At 43.5% G+C, this 22767-nt stretch overlaps 1 protein-coding gene across 2 annotated transcripts in view; it reads right to left on the bottom strand.

Moving 5' to 3' along the window:
• LOC121453416 (dihydropyrimidinase-related protein 3) overlaps nucleotides 1-22767 on the bottom strand; it is a 113005-nt gene that overhangs the window by 13581 nt on the left and 76657 nt on the right. For both annotated transcript variants that reach the window (XM_041660168.1, XM_041660169.1), the window contains exons 4-8: nucleotides 18160-18324; nucleotides 14560-14621; nucleotides 13531-13611; nucleotides 5915-5983; nucleotides 3001-3121 (exon numbers count right to left, since the gene is read on the bottom strand). In XM_041660168.1, the coding sequence (XP_041516102.1) occupies nucleotides 3001-3121; nucleotides 5915-5983; nucleotides 13531-13611; nucleotides 14560-14621; nucleotides 18160-18324 (498 nt within the window). The remainder of the gene's footprint in view (nucleotides 1-3000; nucleotides 3122-5914; nucleotides 5984-13530; nucleotides 13612-14559; nucleotides 14622-18159; nucleotides 18325-22767) is intronic.

Here is a 22767-nt window from a genome sequence, read left to right as displayed (position 1 = left end):
GAACTCCCAGCTCCTCCTGCTACAAAGACAAGATTTGACCCTACAGTGTAAAACCCATTCTGGAGGATAAGAGCTCTTGTATGTTTTTATTTTGTCATTGTTTGATTTTTGAATTATTGTTTCCCTCAACTATGTATCTGTCACCATGACGAACAATGACTTGGTACTGGAGTCCCAACGATATGAAATGCATTAAGATGGGGCTGGCCCTTGGATGCAGTATCGAGCTAGTATTGAATGTTTAAAAAAAGAGACAGATAGTGATTCAGAAGGAAATGCTTCTTTCCAAAGTTGGTTGGTCCTTCATTTCTCTGCCTCAGCGTCTTGCGATAGAAATATGCAGATAAGTCTTGGACATCTTTAATCATTTAAACTTCATCTTTTTCTGCCTTCTGCCATCAAGAGTTTGCACAATCATATTTTAGGAGGTTTCATAGCCAGGTTTGGTTTCATTTCAACTTCAATCAATTGGTAAGGACATCCTGGAATACTAGGTAGGGAAAAAAATTCTAACAGTGCTTCTGCTTTTGTTAGAAAACATCCATGACTGATTAGTAATGTCTACCACATGAAAAAAGAAAAAAATACTGGTGGTTCACATATGCATCCCTGCCTTAAGGGATGGTGTTAACAATGATTGATATAAAGATGGGCCTGGAAGAAATGAAGAAGTGAAATTTAAGGAAAACACTCAGCTACCACAAGAAACACATCCCTAAAGAGAGGAGCAGCTGTTCCTTGGGACTACATTTAGGAGAGACATTGAAGAAAGTCAATTTCTCTATTGTATCTGAGCTTGGACACTGCACCCCCCAGCTGATTCCATCAATTTCTTCATTCTAAGCAGGGTGATAATAATAAACCTTATCACATGCCTCAGAGTTGAGAATTCTGTGTTTAGAATTTTAATTTCATCACTTTATTGTATTGCTCTCTCTCTCTCTCTCTCTCTCTCTCTCTCTCTCTGTGTGTGTGTGTGTGGGGGGGGGGAGAAGACTGGCCTAGGCCTTTGAACTTCTACTCAAGTACTTTTGTACACAGAGAGATGACCTCTACCCCTGTAACTTTTTAGGATCAATTATGAGCATCCGAGTTGTTAAGAGCATTTTAGTACTCTTTAAGCATTGAAGATGGTGATGGGTGATGAGGTCCTTTGGGATTTGAACAGGAACAGAGATTCAGAAGGAAGGAACAAATCCATACTCCATCTTCCTGCTAGAGGTGCTCTCAATTCTCCCTGAGAATGGCTGTCCAAAAGACATTCCCAGCTTCAGTATCCCGCCCCTGCTCTGTCACCAAGTTACACATCTCCTTCACCCTGCAGACACAACTGTGTGAGTGAGTTTCCCTTATTAGAAAGTCACCTGCCGGAAGGCTAATGGAAAGAATTTCTACCATGAAATGAGAAGTAAGAACACCACACTTGAAAACAATCCATCCTTGGGGCTCCCTGGTTATTCTGAGCATAGGACTCCAGTAGGGAATGAAAGCCTAATGTACTGGGTGGTCAGGGCTGAGTGAGTATGGGGGCTCTTGTCCTCTTCCTTTGTCCAACCCTTCTCACCCTACTTGTAGTAAGGAGTATTTAACTGCTCGCCTGGTTTCCCTGAACACCTCTATCTAGCGGGGTAGCATCATTACCAACCGAAAGCCAACAAAGCAGGTTTACCATGATCATGGAGAAATGGGAAATACCCCAGAACCTGACCGCTAGGAAGACATCTGGACACCTAGAAAGATTATTCTCCCATAGAATAAGGGGTACCCATCTCCAGAAAGCTGGAGAGCTGAGAAGCACTGCTAGAAGTCAGCGGGGCTCTCCTTAAGCACCCTAAGTCATGCCCACATGGAAGCTCCACAGGACCCCTTAGGGATGAGTCACTCATCCTGGGTCTCTGCTAGCAGATGACCATCAGCACACAGCAATAGCAAATGCACGACTGCCGGGATCATCTTCTTTCGCCAGCAAACATAGCCCACACCTCCATTTTCTCAAGTACTGTTTACTTACACAGTTGCTCACAACTCAGCCCCTGAGGCTATCACTAAGGACAAGACACAAAATTTATATATATATATATATATATATATATATATATATATATATATATATATATATATATTTTTTAAAAAAAGCTTCGAAATGGGACTCAAGACACAGCAAGCCCCAGTTACCAGCAGAGGACAGAAAGGCAATGAGGACGGAGCCCTGGCCATGAAGACCACAGCGTCAAGGTCATTCCACTCCTTTCTAAATTAACTTGCACTGGCCTCACCTCTGTGACGAGTGCTCTCAGAACTGGCCAGACAATGCTGTCTTTAGGGCAATGCTTGGATTCAGCGATTCACACAGACCCCAGAAAAGATAATCACAATATTCTTAGATGCTTGCTTGAGTCATTTCTTCATTGCATCCTTCACTGGGAATTGAGGACAGTAGATTCTCCTCCCTCTCCCACCCCACTCCCCATATCTTCTATTCCTGTCACTGTTAATACTGATCATAAAATCACCAGGGAGAAAAGTGAACCAAGAAAACAGCGAAAGCCTTAAAGTACTGATGTTATTGCTGAAACCTGCAGGCTAATTATGTCCCAGTTACAACCAATGTTTTGCTTTTTAGGTTGCTTGTGGAAGCCAATTTTGCCTGGATCTTTGACTTCTACACTTAGTATAATATTGACTGGCATGTCTATTTAGCATAACATTGACTGGTAAGTCTATTTATAAAGTTCAGATAATGTTAACTGACATCGGACAAATGGAAAGTGAGAGGGAGAAATTAATTCATGCTGTTATTTCCGGCAAATTACTTCACCTTCCTGAGCCTCAGTTTGCATATATTCCAGATAGGAGAAACCTCAGAACTCCAGCTGTAGATAGAGGCTTCCTAGAGAGCAGGCAAGGAAGGGAAAAGGCGCCGTTTCTATTACAGTGGACAGCCAGAGAGGCGGAGCCACACGGTGCAGTAGGAGGTTCACAACCAAAAGCACTAATCACCTTTCTTCCTGGCTTGTGAGATGAGATCAGCTGCGCTCTTGCTCATGACCTTTGTGACATAGAGGGGGCAGTTGGTCTGGCTGGCAATGGTGATGGCACGGAACACAGCCTCAGCTTCCAGCTACAAAAATGAAATGAAATAAAATAAGTACCCAGGAGTCGGTAAGAGCATGATTCTCTCCCTCTTGAAAAGGTGGTGAGACAGTGCTATGCAGAGGTTACGCGCCATCCAGGAGGATCGGAAATTTCATGGCCAGGAGGATCTGAAATTTCATGGCTTGAATCTTCTTCTCAGATGCTGGCCTCCCCACTCCTGCTTGTGTTACTTTCCTGGGTGACTCAGTGCCTCCTCCGTCCCTCAACAGAGGCTAGCACAGGGCTAACACAGAGGCTAGCACAGGGCTGTGTTGAGAGCACTGCCTCTCTCCCCTCCCCAAATAGAAGCCTCTACTCCGGGATCTCAGGGCAACGTCTTTGGGAAAACACAGTCACATCAACAGGTCTACAGTCTCCAGGAAAGACAGTGAGGCACCCAAGGCCCTCAAGTCCTTTCCTGCAGCACTGGGGAGAGCAAACTGTGCTATGAAGGATTTATTATGAGAATGAGCCAAACCCCAGAGCACAAACACCGTTCTTCTTGTTGATCTCTTCCAACCTACTTCCATGTAGAGTTTATGTTTTCAAATATGCCAACTAATCCAGCTGTACTTAATACACAAGAAGCAATGGATTTCCCCATATTTGATTAACCAAGTGGAATCTGAGAGCTCAGGTTCTCTTGGGTGGACTGAGGTGAATCCTGGTTCTTCCATGTACAGACCAGGTAACCTTACTTCTATCACTCAACCACCCAGGGCTGCCGGGTCTAAGTGGGAGGAATAGCAAGTCCTGGCATCTATGGCTGTTGCAAAGATTAAATGGATTAAATGATTAATCCTTTTGAAAAATTAGTGCCCAGAACAGTGACTGTTGGTGTGATTGTGGATCACGGTTTCTGACCAATGCGAAGGCTGCTATTGCCCAAACCCCGAGCAAATCCTGTTCAGAATGGAGTGGAGACAGTGGTGATTTCTCATTGAATCATCAGCCATATGCATATGACTTTCTGGGTTAGCTTCCACAGAACAACACTTAAAAAAATACGCTCCAAATAGCTTACAGATGTCTAGTGGCCGCATGATGCAAGCCAGTCACTCCATGGTGACTGTGGTTCAGTGGGCTTGAGTAGCTGAGTTGGCTGAGCTGGCATCCTCTGGAAGGCTCCTAGGTGCAGGTGAAGCCCTCTGACATCCCCAGACACTGCACCCTGGAGATTATGCTCTGTGGCTCTGGTTATCATTTCTGAACAGTATCACTTGAGACTACATCTGGGTGAGCTTTGAACTGAAGAGCAGCTGGCTCTGCCTGTGCTCACTCCCCCTTTATGCCTTTGCTGACCACTTCAGCAGCCCCATGACCTCAGTCCTGGCCCCTTTGATCTCCTTGCCTCCCAGCCCTGCAGAGTCTGCTGCACTTCCACGACGTGACTATCTTTAGAAAGTTGCATCACTTTTCTGTTTTACTCGTAGAGATTTACAGCTAAGTGGACTTCTTACTAAAAAGGCGATGGGACCGGGAAAGGTTGAGGTGGTGGGGGTGGAGTGAGGTTGAAAAAACAAACCAAGGAACAAAAATAGACTATACTGTGAAATCCCCTGGCTGTGGCCACAGAAATCTGTCTCGCCAGCACATCGCTCCAGCGACCAGCATTTACAGTTTCACAAACAGTGGCGACCACTATGGCCAGCTGATACCATAGAAATGATTTTCCAGTTCATTAAACACGGTCAGCTCTGGGGTTCATTTTCTCGAAGCTTCAGCTTCTTGACCCACACAGCACCACAACCCTGACAAGCAGCAAGAATTACTGAGACAATGCATGCAGTTAGCACTGCCAAAAATCAGTATTCCTGAGAAAAGGCCTGGAATTATTAGGGCACAGATTTTTTTTTCCTTCAAGAATGTTGTATGTGACTGGAATGTCAATTGTTAATTTTAATTATAATTAATTCATCATTTATCATTCTGGTATCAATTGGAAACCCCTAGAAATCTGGCCTGATACCCTGATCAAGTGTATTCAGCTTGTGAAAATGTATTGCCTCCTTGTAAGAGGAAATTTTTTCTATATTTGTATAACATTTAATTTTTTTAACAGGCTCTAAATGAGATGAGGAAAGAACAAAATCTTTAGGTTCTGGTTCTTCTGTGGAGTCTGGCATAACAGGATTAGCTTCACTGACATGAGGAACACTGATTGGTCACCACCTGGCTTTCAGATTGGTGGGCCATTATTAATTTCAGGCTCTGAGCCCCATGTCAACAGAAGGAACTGCTGATGTAAGAAATAGGAATTAGGCACTAGTCACATTTTACTGGCTCTGCAGACACATACCCTCATTCATTTCAGGAATGGAAATTTTCCAACCCTGACCACAATCAGCAATAGGCATAACACCTATGAAAAGTCTCCTAAAGCTCCTATCCATATTGTCTATGTTTTGCAAGACTCAGAGCAAGCAATATGAGAGAGTGCATAAGATTGTCCCCAGTTTCACAATGATGAACAAAGCCTTAGACATTCAGCACTCCTACTGAAGGCCCAGGGAGTGTCCTGCAACTGAAGAGCAGAGGTGAGAAACCATGCTAGCTGGTGCTCATAGATTCTATCACTGTCCAGCAAGGCTCGTGTCTCCACTATGTGCAGATGTGGCTCAGTATATCAGGGTCAAACAGAAACACTCCACATGTAAAGTGAGTGGCAGGCTAGGACTGTGCCTGTCAATTTCACTAGAAAATACCAGTAAAAAAGAACCCCCATCGCCATCTTGGCTTTTCCTTGTCTGACCTTAATGCTCTAATTCATGAAACCCACCTCTTCTGGTCTGCTCAGAACATGACCTTCGGGGCCAGTTATCCCCATTTCCAACATCCGGGCCTGCTCCTAAAATAAGAAAAAACAAAAAGAAGAAAGTTCTTAGATGATTGCAGCCAAGAATTGTGAAAAGTATGCTCTGGGCTAAGATACACTCAAGGGCGGGGAGAATAAAATTTATATGTTGCATAAGTATATAATTCCACATTTGGAATGGTCAAGTTGAATCTTCAAAAAGTTAACTGGCTCAATTCTATTAAAAGGAAGATAGTTCAGAGTGTTCATGTTTCTATTTAACAAATGGTGCTGACATAACTGGATATCAACATGTAGAAGAATGAAAATAGACCCATATTTACCACCATGCACAAAACTCAAGTCCAAATGGATCAAAGACCTCAACATAAAGCCAGCCACACTGAACCTTAGAGAAGAGGAACTGGGAAGTACACTTGAATGCATTGGCATAGGAGACCACTTCCTAAATATAATTCCAGCAGCACAGACACTGAAACAATTAATAAATGGAACCTCCTGAAACTGAAAAGATTCTTTAAAGCAAAGGACGTGCTCAACAAGTCAAAATGACAGCTTAGAGAATGGGCAAAGATCTTCACTAACTCCATGTAAGACAGAGGTCTGACCTCCAAATATACAAAGAACTCAAGAAATTGGTCATCAAAAGAACACATAATCTAATAAAAAAAATTGGAGTACAGACCTAAACAGATAACTCTCAACAGAGGAATCTAAAATGGATGAAAGACATTTAAGGAAATGTTCAACATCCTTAGTCATCAGAGAAATGAAAATCAAAACAACTCTGAGATTCCATCTTACACCTGTAAGAATAGCCAAGATCAAAATCACTGATGACAACTTATGCTGGAGAGGTTATGGAGAAAAGAGTACATTTCTGCATTGCTGGTGGGAATGCAAGCTGGTACAGCCCCTTTGGATGTCAGTATGGCAATTTCTCAGAAAATTAGGAAACAACCTTCTTCAAGACCCAGTGATACCACTTTTGGGTATATATCCAAAGGATGCTCAATCGTGCCACAAGGACATGTGCTCAACTATGTTCATAGCAGCTTTGTTTGTCATAACCAGAACCTGGAAACAACCTAAATGCCCCTCTACCAAAGAATGGATAATGAAATGTGGTATATTTAGACAACGGAGTACTACACAGGAGAAAAAAATGACGACATCTTGAATTTTGCAGGAAAATGGATGGAGCTAGAAAACTTTAGTTTGAGTGAGGTAACCCAGACCAATAGAAAAACAAGTATCATATGTACTCACTCATAAGTGGTTTTTAAACATAAAGCAAAGAAAACCAGCCTACAAATCACAATCCCAGAAACTTAGACAACAATGAGGACCATAAGAGAGACATAAATAGCTCTAATCTACATGGGAAGTAGGAAAAGTCAAGATCTCCTGAGTAAATTGGGAGCATGGGGACGTGGGGGAGGGGTGGAAGGGGGCGGGGAGAGGCAGGGAGGGGAACAGAGAAAAATGTATAGCTCAATAAAAATCAATAAAAAAGTGTTCGTGTTTCCTATACATTACCAATCAAATGTCACTGACTCTTCAGACCCAGCTCCCCAGAACACCCCTCTTGCCTGATTTCAGTCTTGAATTTAGCTGTTTCTATTCAATAAAAGGTGTTGACGTTTGCTCCACGCTATGCTCTGGGTTAAGCACCTGGACTAAGGCAATGTAGCTCACAGTTTAGGCCAGATTCCCCAGCATGTGGTCACCTGCCCTCTCTATCAGGGTCATTTGGGCTGCTTTAGTCCAGGTGCAGATTGTCAGTCCTATTCTGAACTAAGGAGAAGCTACTCTGTCACATTCTGATACCTCACATTTTAATAACTGCCCATGGGTTTGTTATTTTAAATCCATGAACCCATGTATGGATGTATGGCTGTATGGATACAGATGTATGGATACAGAACTCAACCAGATGGAATCATGACTGGTGATCATCTTACCTGAGTTACTGTTTAGGAAAATGTTATGTACATTGTAGCAGGACAGAAAGGCCATGTTTCTTGTGGCGGACTCTTAATTATGCTCAGAGTCATGAATTTTACAGAGAAGCAAGAGGCTGGTGAACACAGTTAGGGGTAACCCTAGGCTGCCATTATGTGCAGTTGCACCCTGAAAGTATAGCTGGTTCCTTAGAACCTCTGCTCCAGTGATCCCAGCCTAATGGCCTGGGAGAGCGCGGTAATTCAGGAGGGGTGTCAACTGGGACAAGCCTGTTTCACCTGCTACCTGTGAGGCAGAGTTAGTGCAAAGGGATTCCTAGGGGCTGGAAAGAACCTCTGTTTTATTGTTAGTAATGCAGATTTAAGAGGAGGGATAAGGAAATGCTTGCACGTGTTAGTTAAGCCTCTTGGTTTGCCTTCCCAGGTCAACTTGATTGGATCTATGATCACCTGGGAAAACAGATTAGTAAGGCATACCTCTGGGGGTGTCTCAGGATTAATTGAGGGTGGGTTTGGATCCCAGACAAACTAAAAAGGGAACAGGAAGCTGGGCTTTGTGTCACCTGCCTTTAATCCCAGTGCTTGGGAGACAGAGGTGGAGGGAATCTCCGAGTTCGAGGCCAACCAGGTCTACAAAGTGAGTTCCCAGACAATCAAGGGTAAACAAAGAAACCCTATGTCAAAAAAAGGGGAGGGGGGAGCAGTAGGAAAAAGTCAGCACTATATCAGACACACAGTAAATTCTCTAAAACCCTCATAGGTGGGCCTATTTTTCTATTGAACCACAGCCATTTTGTCTTCTGGCCCTTCTCATTGATTGAATCCTAGACATATTTTCTTCCAAACTCCAGTAAGAGTCCTCCCTGATGAGGCACATAAAGACTAAGGTTGACAACTAAGTATCTTCTGCTTTAGATGACCTCTATCCTGGTTACCTTTGTTAACACAGGATGCAGCCACATTATCAAGGTCACACTCTGGAAACACACTGTTTCAAAGTGTACATCAGAACCATGACTTCACTATTCTGGTCACAGCACAGCTGTGCCTTGCTCCACAGAGGAAACGGGCCTTATTTTGAATTCAACAGACTCAAGGTTCTTTTTTAAAAAAAAATTTTATTTGTTTATTTTAATTAAAATATGAATACATTATTTCTTCCCTTTACTTTCTTCCTTCCAACCCCTCGCATATTCCCACCCCTCAGTCCCTTCCAAATCCATTGCCCCTTGGCCGCTTTTTGTTTAACTGCATATATTACATATACATAAGTACAAAAATCTTGTATGTACATAATTTTAAGGCTAACTATTTGGCATTGGACAACCAGTTAGGGACTCATCCAGGGAGAGACAAACTCTCCTTTTCTCTGCAGTCACTGGTTGTGTGTAGTCTTTGCTTAGGGTTAAGAAGCCATGCAAGCTTGCCCTTCTGAGTTTCCAAATCTATCAGGGTTCATGTTCAGCTCCGCTTTTGGGCGCCGCAATGTGTGACATCATGAGAGAACTTTCCTGTCATTCTGGGAGACACAGTCTCATATCAGACTTCCTATTCCACTGGTTCTGACAAGCTTTCTGATTCCTCGTGTTCCTTGAGTCTTGGGTGCAGGAGCTGTATTGTAGGTAGACCCACCGAGGAGGCATCAGAACTCTGTATTTGACCAGTGTGTAATTTTCTGTGATTTTCTTTGTCTAAGGCAAGGGCAGAGACTTCAGTGAGGAGAAGGAGCTACGTGTTCCTGTCCACACAGGGATATTTCTCAACGGCAAATTTAAGAAAGCTCAGTCTAGCTTGGAATTGGAAAGGCTTGAAAATTGTCCTTGTTTGTACGCAAAGGAGATTTTACTTGGCTCTTGCTTTTGCAGAAGGAGAGCAAGAAACTCTGAGGATAGCAGCTGTCTTCATTTAGATGGTGCGATATAATCTTCAGCTAAAGCTGAATCTAATACACACCAGAAACTCGTCCAAATAGAAAAAAATGGACCATTTCTTTCTCCTGATGGAGAACAGATCTTCCCAAGGTCGGGAAAGGGTAGGATGAAGAGGACCCAGGGAGCATCTGTGTTGAGGAGCCACAAGGGGAAAGTGGTGCTTTTTGACTTTGAGCCTTATAGCCACGGTCCTGAAATAGAAGCAGGAGTTTGGATTTCCTCGAAGCAGAAGAAGAGCTGGGACCTTTGGCTGCTGAGCTGAACACATGGAGAAAAGGGAGGATGGACAGTTCTAACATCCGTGGGGCCATCCCCTGAATTCAAGGCAACTGTGCCCTCTGTGAAAAACAATATTTCCTGAAGTCTGGATATGGGGGAGACCCGGGAAGAAAGAACATTCTGGTCATAAGTCAGAGGAAATTGCACACTTAGCTCAGTTCCTCCACTCTTAAGATGTTGCTGAGTCTCTGAAATCCCAACAGCTGCACTGTGGGACACTCAGAGCAAGGGTCCCCCAGACACACAACCTCTGAGCTCAGATGCTGTGTGATCTGCAGTCTTGGATCAGATTTCCTGCTTCAGAAAAATGCCACCTTATGATATTGTATGCTGGGGAGCTTTGGCTTGTTTCCAGCTAAGACCCTGCCCTGCTCAAGGAAGGGCTTAGTCTGAAAAAGTCCGTTCTAATACAGCTTGGTTGCCAGGAATCTTCTAGTTTCTCCTTGTTTTCAGCCCTTGCGCTCTCTCTACTATTATTTTATTCTGTCTTCTAATAGTCTACAGACTATTAGACTCTTGTGTTTATTTCAGTGTTTTGTTTGGTTTGCTTTAGTATCCTGGTATATTCTAAATCAGGGTCTCCCTATCAGCTATTGCTGACCTTCAACTGATGGGAAAAGGTCAGCAGTAATAACACCTGGAGTTGGATGGCAGTCCAGGTCTCCTCTAAATGCTTTAGTGAGAAATCTCAAAGGTACCATCAGGGGCACGCTTGACCATTTGTAATCTTTGATTTTTCCTATACTTAGCTCTTCGCTTCTTAAACCAACTGTGCACTTCAGATGGTTTCATATACAAGCGCCTTGCTAGGTCCTTCTTTGTGATCTCATGAGGGTACGGATGGTTTTCAAAAACTCGCTCCAGTTCGCTCAGCTGCCAGGATGTGACACCCCTGCAGATCCGTGGTCGACTGTTCCTCCGGGGATGTGGGACTCTGGCAGACAGTGGGACTTCAGAGCACTCTTGAAATTCAGAGCACTCTTGGACTTGAGAGCAATCTTGGACTTGAGTGCAATCTTGCACTTGTGTGCACTCTGAGACTTCTGCCCACTCTAGGACTTGAGCCCACTCTGGGACTTCAGGCCACACTATAACTTCAGAGAAATCTTGGACTTGAGAGTGCTCTTGTCCTTGAGCCCACTCTGGGACTTCAGCACAATCCTGGACTTGAGCACAATCCTGGACTTGAGAGCAATCTTGGACTTGAGAGCATTCTGAGACTTCTGCCCACTCTAGGACTTGAGCCCACTCTGGGACTTCAGGCCACACTATAACTTCAGTGAAATCTTGGACTTGAGAGTGCTCTTGTCCTTGAGCCCACTCTGGGACTTGAGCACAATCCTGGACTTGAGAGCAATCTTGGACTTGAGAGCAATCTTGGACTTGAGCCCACTCTGGGACTTCAGGCCACACTATAACTTCAGAGAAATCTTGGACTTGGGAGCGCTCTTGTCCTTGAGCCCACTCTAGGACTTCAGCACAATCCTGGACTTGAGAGCAATCTTGGACTTGAGAGAAATCTTGGACTTGAGCCCACTCTGGGACTTCAGCACAATATTGGACTTGAGCCCACTCTGGGACTTGAACCCACTCTATGACTTCAGGGCAATATTGGACTTGAGTGCACTCTGGTTCTTGAGCAAACTCTGGGACTTCAGCGGGTTGTGGGACTCCGGCAACTGAGGTCTCCTTCCCCTCCAACTGTAGCTCTCCTGGACTTTGGTAGCTCCCTTGGTTCGGGTTGGTGATGGAAAAACAAATGTAGATCACAAGATTCATACCACCCTGCTGGTTGGGGATACCTTGGTACCTGGGTTCCTCTATGAAGGAGCCTAGTGCACTTTCACCGAAACTGTGTGTTTCTTCTGCCGGCACAGTCCCTGGCTCATCCTCGATTTCCACCTCTATTTCTGCTTGTACGGTGTTGTAAAAATTGGGGTCTTGGTGCTGGTACATCTGTGCCATGGCCTAAACCCTGTAGAAGCAGTCTTGACTTCACAAATCAGGATATATCTGGGAAGTCAAAGCCTCAATGTCTCTCTTATTCTGGAGAGGCCAACAATCCCGGAGTTGTTTCGTCCAGGAAGCTCGACTTCCCAGCAGATTTCCAACCTGGCGTCAAAGGCTGGAAGTTATCCTGGTGTGCTATGGTCTTTCAGTCTTCGATTTTTGTTGAAATCCCCCAAAAAACTTGGTCCAATTATCGGTTAAAGAAGGCCGAGTCACTGGATAGGGCAACTTCCCAGCCAGAGCAAGGGTAAGCGGCCTCAAAGGAAGGTTTCCTGCCAGTGCGTCCTGTCCTTTTATCTGTGCGGCCACCAGAAGATACCGCCCACATTGAGGCGGGGTCTGTCTCCCTCCTCCAATGAAAATCCTTGGTGGCTGGGTGTGGTAGCACACACCTTTAATCCCATTAGAGCCAATGGTATCTCTGGGTGCAAAGCTGCAAGGGTGGGGTTGGGTGGGTACGTGGAAAGATCAGGGATCAGTCTTGTCTCAAGTTTGGAGGTCTGGGAGTTGGGGGAAGTGGCAAGGTAAGGGGAGGAGGGAGAGAGAGAACCCTACATTAAAGTGCTCAGGAATTTGTTTGAGTTGTTTCTAGATGCAGTTAGGTGGACAGCCAAGATCACACCCACTGTCTTCATTCTACTCCATTCGGAAGTTTCTAGGTGTAAACTCTGTTAGGGAGGGAAAACTTAGTAGGCCACTTTTAGACATACCTGTCTTCATAACTAAATAAATAACTGAGCTGGAGGTGCTGTCTCAAAATTAGCAACAGGAGAGGAGGACATCAGGCAAACTATTTTTTTTTTTTAAAAAAAAAAGTCCTGTAAGATTAGTAACTCTGTGAAGATTAATTCTTTTTTGTTTGGGTTTTGGTTTTCTGCAGCCTTAATTGGCCTGGAATTCACAGGAATTCACTTGCCTCTAAACCTCTGCCTCCTGGGTTACTGGATTAAAGAAGTGGATCACTACTTGACCTTGAAGATTAATCCTTTTACCCCCACCTCCACCCCCAGAACTGGTTTCTTTGTGTAGCCCTGGCGTGGAACTCGAATAACTCAGCCAATCTCTGTCTGCAAGTGCCGGGAATAAAGTCATGAGCCACCACTGTGCAGCTGAAGACTAACTCTTTAAGATACACTGTTTACAGCCAGAAACACAAAGCTCACGATCACGGCTAAGGACTGTGAACATTTGATGATCTTTCTTCCTCTGTAGGCCCAGTGTTGGGATTACAAGGGTGAGCCCAGAGCTGTGAGGGTTTTTAGCATGGATTTTGGCTTTAGCTATGTGTTGATGGTAGTCTTGAGCACTTGGGGCGTTCAAATCATGTTGAAGAGAGGAAATGGATGGGATGCAGACCCAAGCTCACACACACACAAGGCTTGCTCCATGATGTTACCTGGGCAATGATGTCTCCATTTTCGGCATGTACTTGAGCAATGGCCCCCAGCTCTCCCAGGCAGGTGAAGATCTCATAGAGCTGAAATAGAAAGTTACAACCTCACATAAAGGACAATTACTAAAACCAGAGTAGAAACAATGCTGTAAACCAGAGAGGAATGTAGTCAAAAGACATTTTAGCAAGGCGGAGGCAGTGCTGGGGAGGCAGAGGCAGGCTGATCTCTGAGTTTGAGGCCAGTCTGGTCTGCTGAGCAAGTTCCAGGGCTTGAACAGAGAAATCCTATCTCATAATCAAATTAAAACAAAACAAACAAAAGCAAAACAAAACACAACAAAAAAAGACATTTTAGGAGGCTCTGTTTCTGTGAAAGACTTTTCTAGACTTAAACAGACAGGACCAATATCTAAAAAGTCTCCCTGGCATCCAACTCTCATGGAGTAATTTCCCTCAGAACTGAGGCAGAGTTTCAGAATTCTTTACCTTCTTTACCACTGCTCCCTCCACAAGCCCCCTACAGCCTGGACAAAGCTAATAAAATACTCAGTCTCTTAATCTGAACCTCTTAAGACAAACATACCTTTACTCTCCACCTAGAAGGTAAGAATACTAATTTCTTACAATTCCCCTGATTGTTCCCGATCTATCAAAGTGTACCCATGACTTCCTTGGGGCAGGCCAATGGTTACAGTCAAGCTGGTACCAATAGCAGGAAGCCCGCCTGGCCTTATGAAGCAGAGAACTACACATATTCACCAGGTTTGTGAGCAGTTTGGAGACAAGAACTTTCCCCTTATACTTCAAGACAACTGTTGCTAGTAGAAATTCAAGTTCCTCTCTGCTTTGCCCATTAACTTCTTTAAAATGCAGTGCAAGAAATAAGCCACTTCATTCGTCAGTAGACAGCCTGATATCACGACCCTCCACAGTAAGCAAGATGACCCATTTTTCTAGGGCAAAGGTCATCAGCAACAGTAGGAAACCCATGCATGCAGATAATCCAAACAACACAGCCAAATGGGTTGCTACCTCTGTGTTTGACACTTGATATAGATCCTTGTAGGCCATGTAAACCATGAAGGAGTTAACACCTGCAAGACAAGGGAAGGAAGGAAATCAGGAAAAAGACGACATTAATATCACTGCCACTTCTCATGGCTTTCATCCATTGGCCCTGAGCACACAGATCAGGTGCCTGCCCAACAGAAGGGAGACATTCTGAATGCCCCATCTTATCATGCCATCATTTGCCCTATAAAATCAATAGTTCATATACTGTTTCCTTGAAGAATTATGTTGCCTTCTGTATCCTTTGCTAACCCCAGTTCCCAGCACTCCAATTCAGAAGATCAATAACTTTCAGTTTGTTCGGGGAAGCAGACACCAAGGAAATCACAATAGCACACCAGCTGTGCCTAGACACCAGGGGTTGCAACACTTGGATGCACCATGTACTACAATGAGTTGGGAATGCTTAACTTCTGGGCTTCCCTTTCCTCCCTATACATTGGAAACACAACTCCCTCCTCATCAGGTAGCGGATCACCACCAAAGGAGGCAACACTTTTTAAAGGGTTTTAGTCCCTGGGAGGCAAGCATTTGGTCTTCATGGGAATGGGCATATTTCACTATTTGGTGAACGACTGGTTATATACTAGGTTGGAGGGTGAGGTGCCTAAGAGAAAGACGACATTAAAACTAACATTAAAAACTTCTTCTGAGTGATGTCTGGGTGACGGGACAAGCATTTAATCCTATCACTGGGGAAGCAGAGACAGAAAGATTCCCATGAATTATTCTTTCTATCCCTTGTTATACCACATAAGTTTGATGTGGACTGGACTACATAAAAAGTATCAGGTCAGTCAGTAAGGCCCTATATCAAAATAAAATAAAACCTGAATCCTATATCTCTCAATCCCTAACTATTTGTTTCTAAGACATAGCAGACATATACTACATTATGTATTTTCTGTTACTGAAACTGTACTTTTGAATACAGCCATATGCAGCACATGAACAGAGGCATGCACACATACACAGAGTGTATGCATGTTTTGTGAGTATGTTATTTACCCTCCATTCTCTATAATTTACTTCAAGAATAAACCGGGTGGTTGTGGCACACACCTTTAATCTCAACAGTCTGAAATTTAATCTGAGAGTCAAGGGCAGGTGGATCTCTATGAGTTCAAGGCTAGCCTGCTCTACAGAGTGAGTTCCAGCACAGCCAAACTACACAGAGGAACTGTGTCTCCCTATCTAGGGGGAAAAATGGGTAAAAGAATAAATTTAGTTTTTTTAACCTAGAAATACTCTGGATTTTTATAATAAAAGGGTGCTGACTATATACTCATTGTGGTGCTTTGAACAGGAATGCTCCCACAGGTTCAGTTACTTGATTGCTTGGTCATTAGGTTGTGGGGATTAGTAACAGGGATTAAGGTGTGGTCTTGTTGGAGTAGGTGTGGCCTTGGAGGAAATGTGTCAGTCTGGGTAGGCTTTGGGGTTTCAAATGGTCAAGCCAGGCGCAGTGTCTTTCTCCTCGTGTTGCAAGCTGATCTGGATGTAGAACTCTCAACTCCTTCTCCAGCACCAGATCTGCCTGCATGCTGATCTGGATGTAGAACTCTCAGCTCCTTCTCCAGCACCAGATCTGCCTGCATGCTGCCATGCCTTTCACCACGACGAAGATGCTGTAAACCTCAGAGACTGTGAGCCAGCCTCAGCTAAATGTTTTCTGGAAGTTGCCTTGATCATGATGTTGTCACAGCAACACAACATCAACTAAGACTGACTCTTCCACATAACACTACCTAAATTTCAAATGTAGAAACAAAAAGAGATGTGAAACCTGGCCTCAGTGAACTACTGAAGCAAATGGGGACAGATAGGAATTCATGCCTTGTACTTAAATACCTAAGCCATCAGCATTATAGGGAAAGATCTATTGATTTTCTCTCAAAAGAAATAGGTAGGTGGGATGGTAGAACAGAAAATCATTTTGAGGAAAGGAAAATAATTTTGGTTGAACAATTAGGGTCAACTTAGCTCACAGTTGCCCCAGCCAAAAGTGATTTATAGTTCAAGAATGTCCCTACACAGCATGGGTCAGCTCAGGGAAGATATCCACAACATTCCCCTTTCCAAAAGCCTCTAAGTCATCCTTAGAATGACCCAGACCCTGTGTGCTGGTTAAAGTACTAAATTTTCTATTGACAGATAAAAAAAGAAGGGGGAGGGGCTAAGGGCGTGTTTTGTGTAACCAAGGGTTGGGATTTATGGGGTGCAGCAGGGATAGAAAGAAAAATATATCTCTAAGGGAGCATACTCTCCTCTCCATATAGATACACCACGTTCTCCTGAAGTCCTTGCACAGTGACCAGACAGGTCAGGTGCTTTCAGCATCCATGCTGCTGCCTTTCCTTGGACTGCTTCCTTTTGCACTGGGCCTTCAGCAGAGGCTTATCCATCTCTGAGTTCCTAAATCCCCTTACATATTTTCATAAGTATATATGTTCCTGTGGGTGCTGAATATATGATGATCAGAACATAGGGAGAAGCAGAAGACACAAGAATCTAAGAAACTAGAATCATCTTCTCAGTGAGAGGACCCCCTCCAACAATACACACACACACACACACACACACACACACACACACACACACATACACAGGCTGGGGACATACTGCAGGACCTCAGGAACATATTTTCATTCCTAACGAGAAGATCAATCTTTCCCTTGCTCCTGACATATCTTTGCCTTTCTTGAGAATGTCGTTATTAAATAATATTAATAGTTTGGTCTTGAATAAAACTGACTTGGGTTAGAAATTCTTGCTCTCAGTTTTCTTAGTGATGTGACTTCAGGTAGTATCAGTCACCTTGCCTCAGTTTTTTCCTCTGCAAAACTGGCAATCTTGTATTGTGCTGGTTAAAGTCAACTTGATTCAAGTTACAGTCACTTTGGAGCAGGGAACCTTGACTGAGAAAATACCTTTACCTGTGGGCAAGCCTGTGCTGCATTTTCTTGATTTGTTACGGTTGATGTGGGAAGCACCAGCTAAGTGTGGACAGTGCCATCCCTGGGCTGGCTGTCCGATGTGCTGTAAGAAGGCAGGCTGAGCAAGTCATGAGAAGCAAGCCAGTAAGTGTTGCTTCTCCCAGCCTTGTACTTCAGTTCCTGTCTCTAGGTTTCTGCCCTGCTTGAGTTCATGTTCTGACTTTCAGCAATGATGAACGAATCTTTTCCTCCTCTAGTTGCTTTTCGTCATGATGCTTAATCACAGCAATAGAAACAAAACTAGGATATTCCTGGAGGTGATCATCATCTCTGGATTGCTCTATTGTTCACCAAATGTGATCCCGGGCAGTTACTCTGACCCTGTGGTTTTCCATCTTCAAAGTGACTAACACTACTTATCCCAAGAGGATCCTGTTAAATGTAAGTGAAGCTGCATAAAAGTATAGAATGCCCACACTCTAGAAAGCCCCACACTCAGCCCTCCCTCATGCTTAAGGGATCAGTCTCTAAACTAGGGGAGTGACTCACATGAGCAGGACACTGTGGGAAGGATGGACATGGCAGCCTAGACACAGGAGGAGGCTGGAGAGCGTGCTGGGCTCACCTTTGTCTCTGCTGAGGTTCTGCACTTCCTGCTTCACACTGTCGTTCCAGTGGGTGATGTCCACGTGCAAAGCGTAGTCACAGCAGCTCTTCCCATCAGCCCACTCACGCCACTTCTCGTAGGCCTCGGTCAGGCTAGACTCAGGTTCGGGTAACACATGGTCAACTGAAAGATGAGGGCCAGATGTTCAAACTCAGAACAGTTTGGTTCTTCCCCAAACCTGGCAAATGTGTTCCCTCTTGCAGCCTCTGTATCTTGGTGCCTTCGAAGATATCAGTGATTTAGATATCTAAAATCAGGACTTTGGACAAATTATTAGCTTTCTGAAACCTCAGTTTTCTCTTCTTTAAATGGGTTTTAAGTAGATATAGGTTATGAGAGCTGTTTGCCTCTGAGTTTGCTGTGTGATTAAGTCATAAGATGTATATAAAGTGCTGCTGATACCTGGCACATACTAAACGTTAATATGTGTTAGATGAGTACGTGCCATGAGACTGAGTCTCCATTAGTGACAAAAGTTGTGTTCCCTTCCCTGGAGAGAAAGAGTTCTAGATGCATTGCTTTTGTACCCTCTAAGACTTGTCATTCATATTGGTCTAATAAAATGCTGATTGGCCAAAAGCCAGGCAGGAAGTATAGGGGAACAGCAGACTAGGAGAATTCTGGGAAGAGGAAAAGCTCAGTCTGCAGTCACCAGTCAGACACAGAGGAAGCAAGATGAGAGTGGCTCACTGATAAAAAATACCAAGTCATGTGATTAAACACAAACAAGAATTATGGGTTAATTTAAGCTGTAAGAGGTAGTTAATAATAAGCCTCAGTTAAAAGGCCCAACAGTTTATAATTAATATAATCCTCTGTGTGTTTCTTTGGCACTGAGTGGCTATGGAACTAGGTGGGACAGAAACTCCTACTACAGATGGGACCAACGTGGGGCAACCACACCCTCAAAAACCTAAGAGAGCTTGGGAAGGAATTCTAGACACACACACACACACACACAAAACAAAAAGAAAATCCAAAAAAACAGAGTTAAGCATGGTTTCTTGGTAGCAGCATTTTCTTGGGTAGGCACTGTTTGCTGGAGGCAAGAGTGTCTCCTTTAAGAGACGCTTCCTGACTCAGTGTTAGCAGCAAAAACTTTGCAGCTCTTTTAGGAGTCCCCACACCCAAACACTTAAATGCTGTTTAAGAGCAGCCACTAGCATGCTTCTTGGTGGTGCCACAGACCTAGAAACTCTACAGAGTTGTGGTAAAAACACATGGCTCCTACCAGTACCTCCTCCATGAAGCTAGACTCTCAGGACACCATGGATGAGGTGGATCCAGCCACCAAAGCCCTGACTTTAACTATAATCATGTCAGTTAGCAGACGAAAGACTCATGCCGTGAGAAAAAGATAGAGAAACACAGAAAAGACACATTCAGAGAAAAATAAAAACAAAAAACAAACCTCTAAGCGGTTTACAGTATGTTTAAAAAATATACGTAGGCTGGGAAGAGAAAAGAAAAAGGATAGAGAAAGTCCTTTTAAAAAAGAAAAATATTTGGGTGTGGTGGCACACACCTTTAATCCCAGCACTTGTGAGGCAGAGGCAGGTGGATCTCTGTGAGTTAGGTCAGCCTGGTCTCCAGAGTGAGATTCAAGACAGTCAAAGAAAACAGAGAAACCCTGTCTCAAAAAAAACCTAAAAATTGTTCTTGGATTCTCAGTAGTCCTCATTGTCCGCTATGTTCAGAGAGTCCGGTTTTATCCCAGGCTTTTTCAGGCCCAGGCCAGCTGGCCTTGGTAAGTTCCCAATAGAACATCCCCATTCTCTCAGTGTGTGGGTGCACCCCTCACGGTCCTGAGTTCCTTGCTCGTGCTCTCTCTCCTTCTGCTCCTGATTTGGACCTTGAGATTTCTGTCTCGTGCTCCAATGTGGGTCTCCGTCTCCTTTCATTGCCCGATGAAGGTTTATATTCAGGAGGATGCCTATATGTTTTTCTTTGGGTTCTCCTTCTTATTTAGCTTCTCTAGGATCTCTAATTATAGTGCATGTACTGCCTTTGTGGGAGCCTAGGCAGTTTGGAGGCTCACCTTACTAGACCTGGATGGAGGTGGGTGGTCCTTGGACTTCCCACAGGGCAGGGAACCCTGATTGCTCTTTGAGCTGAAGAGGGAGGGGGACTTAATTGGGGGAAGGGGAGGGAAATGGGAGGCGGTGGCAGAGAAGAGACAGAAATCTTAAATAAATAAATAAATACCCAAAAATTAAAAATAAAAATAAAACAAGTAGAGTAAAAAAAAAGACATATAAAGATGGAAAATACTTTATGCTGTTGTGTTGTCTTTTAATTCCTTGACAGCTGATCAAGGTGCAGTAGCTGCTAAAAGACATTCAATTATAAATACTGCTGGATTAATCTCACCTATATATTTTGAAAATGCCTTGACTTCAAAATTTAATTCAAAAGATATGGTACTTTTAAGAAGAGGTTTTGCCTTTGTTTCCACAGGAAATGAGAGGCTGTAAATTAATTATGGGTCAAGAAAAATCAGGTTTGATTGAGGAAGACCCCCTAAAGAATCTCCAATAAGAGTAGATGGCTCAGATGATCCAACATCTCAGAGGACCTCTCTTGCAGTTTCCTCTGAGTTCTGCACCAGAACAGCTTCAAGACTGCTGGATGAGATGATCAAACTTCACAGGATACTGCAGTCATGACGTGACTATAATCCTAAATTTTCTTTGTATGCCCATAACCCCCAATCACCAGGAAGTAGCCCAGAAACCACACCCTCTGTCCCCCCAAAAATGGGTTATAGACGTTTGTCTTTGTTTAGAGTATTCGTTACAAGTTGTTATAGATAATGGTCAGGAAAAAAAAATCAAACAAAAGAAATTTGATTTAGAGTTCTTGTTTTGAAAAGAAAAAAAGAGGCAGTGCTGTGGGATAATACTTTTGTATCCTGAAAGATTTGTCATTCATTTTGGTTTAATAAAATGCTGATTGGCCAATAGCCAGGCAGGAAATATAGGCAAGATGACAGACTAGGAGAATTCTGGAAAAAGAAAAGACTCAGTCTGCAGTCACAGACACAGAGGAAGCAAGATGATGCCTCCCTGATAAAAGACACCAAGTCATGTGGCTAAACATAAACAAGAATTATGGGTTAATTTAAGCTGTAAGAGTTAGTTAACAATTAGCTTCAGCTAAAAGGCCCAACAGTTTATAATATACTATAATTAATATAATTAATAACAGATGGGCTGTGGAATCAGGTGGGACAGAAACTCTGTCTACAATGTACTGCAGGCACGAGTGGCCACAGTTAACAGGAATTAGTTTCTTTGAGTTCAAACTAATTCTTCCCCCTGCATCCATGAATGTTACATATTTTTACATAATTGCTGCTACTATTGTAAGGGTTGAACAAAAGCTCCATTCTCACTAATGCCCCAAAGGCAGCTGAGTTAAAGCATAAAATTGGTTCAACTATTCTGAGATTGACATTGAAATATGTATCAAAAATATGGACATTTTTTTAGACCTAACTCAATAATTATCCTATGCCCAAAAATCATACCTAGGAATATGTTGTAGCTGTCAGCTTCTAGGATGTTCGCTAATGCATTTATGTAAATGAAAAACTGCAAGGGACTAAAGTTGAAAAAAATTAGAAGTTTGTTTAAAAACATAGAGAAACTTTCACAGAATGACAAAAGACGTCCGTTTCAAAACCGGTGGTAGAATTGAACAAAAAAGAGGAAGGTATTCACAATCCATGACTTAGTAAAAACTGGCAGCTTGAAATACGGTACAAGTATTGTGATCCTCTTGTTAAATTGGAAACTACACATTAACATGACATAGGGTTGCATGTATCCTTTGCTTTCTGTATGTCTAGAATCTATAAGTTATTTCTGAAGGGCAAGCATGCATCTGTGGCTCCTTGTAAGCTTTATTCCTCACCTAGATCTCTGACTTTCCCTCTGCCCATTCACTAGACCAAGTGTGAGGAACAAGACAGACCTGCAGAACAGGCCCAATTCCTCCTCTAGAGGGCAACCAGCCAAGCCAAAGCCAAGATCATGCGTTTCCTCTGTCAAAGGAGCCTAAGTGCACTGATCGGAACTTAAATGCACCCAGCTACATTACTCATGTATTCAAGGACACGAGGGCTTTCCTGGACAGATGGCTTCTCAGATGTCAGTTTACACCCTCCCATCAGCTGGAAGAAAAGCTCAGATCTCCCTGGACTGCACTTTTTATGGCTTGTTGCAATTTTTCTGGGTTTCTATATCCTATCTAAATTTGACTGCTGCTAGTGGTTGAATCAAAAGGAAGGTCAAGACAGACTGGAATTCTGGCTCAAGCTGCTCTGTGCCTGTGGGTAGAGGAATATGATGTTAAGTAAACAGTGCTCTGTTCCCGAGTTTGAGGCTAGCTCCGGGCCAGGACCCAGTTCATTGAGATTCCTTGGGACAGGAAGGGCTGCCTGGAATGCTATGGGTTCAGTAATCCAAGGACATGCCACTTCCCAAGTTTCCTCAGAATTAGTAGTTACCAGAAGCAAAACAAAACAAAAATAAGTAAAGGAAACCACTCACAGCTTTGCTAACC

The sequence above is a fragment of the Microtus oregoni genome, unplaced genomic scaffold (assembly GCF_018167655.1).
Source record: "Microtus oregoni isolate MIOR12 unplaced genomic scaffold, Mior012 000011F_ref0000422, whole genome shotgun sequence".
NCBI classification, from domain to species: Eukaryota; Metazoa; Chordata; class Mammalia; order Rodentia; family Cricetidae; genus Microtus; species Microtus oregoni.
Note: the sequence above shows the minus strand (reverse complement) of the source record. Positions and strands in the feature narration are given on the sequence as shown.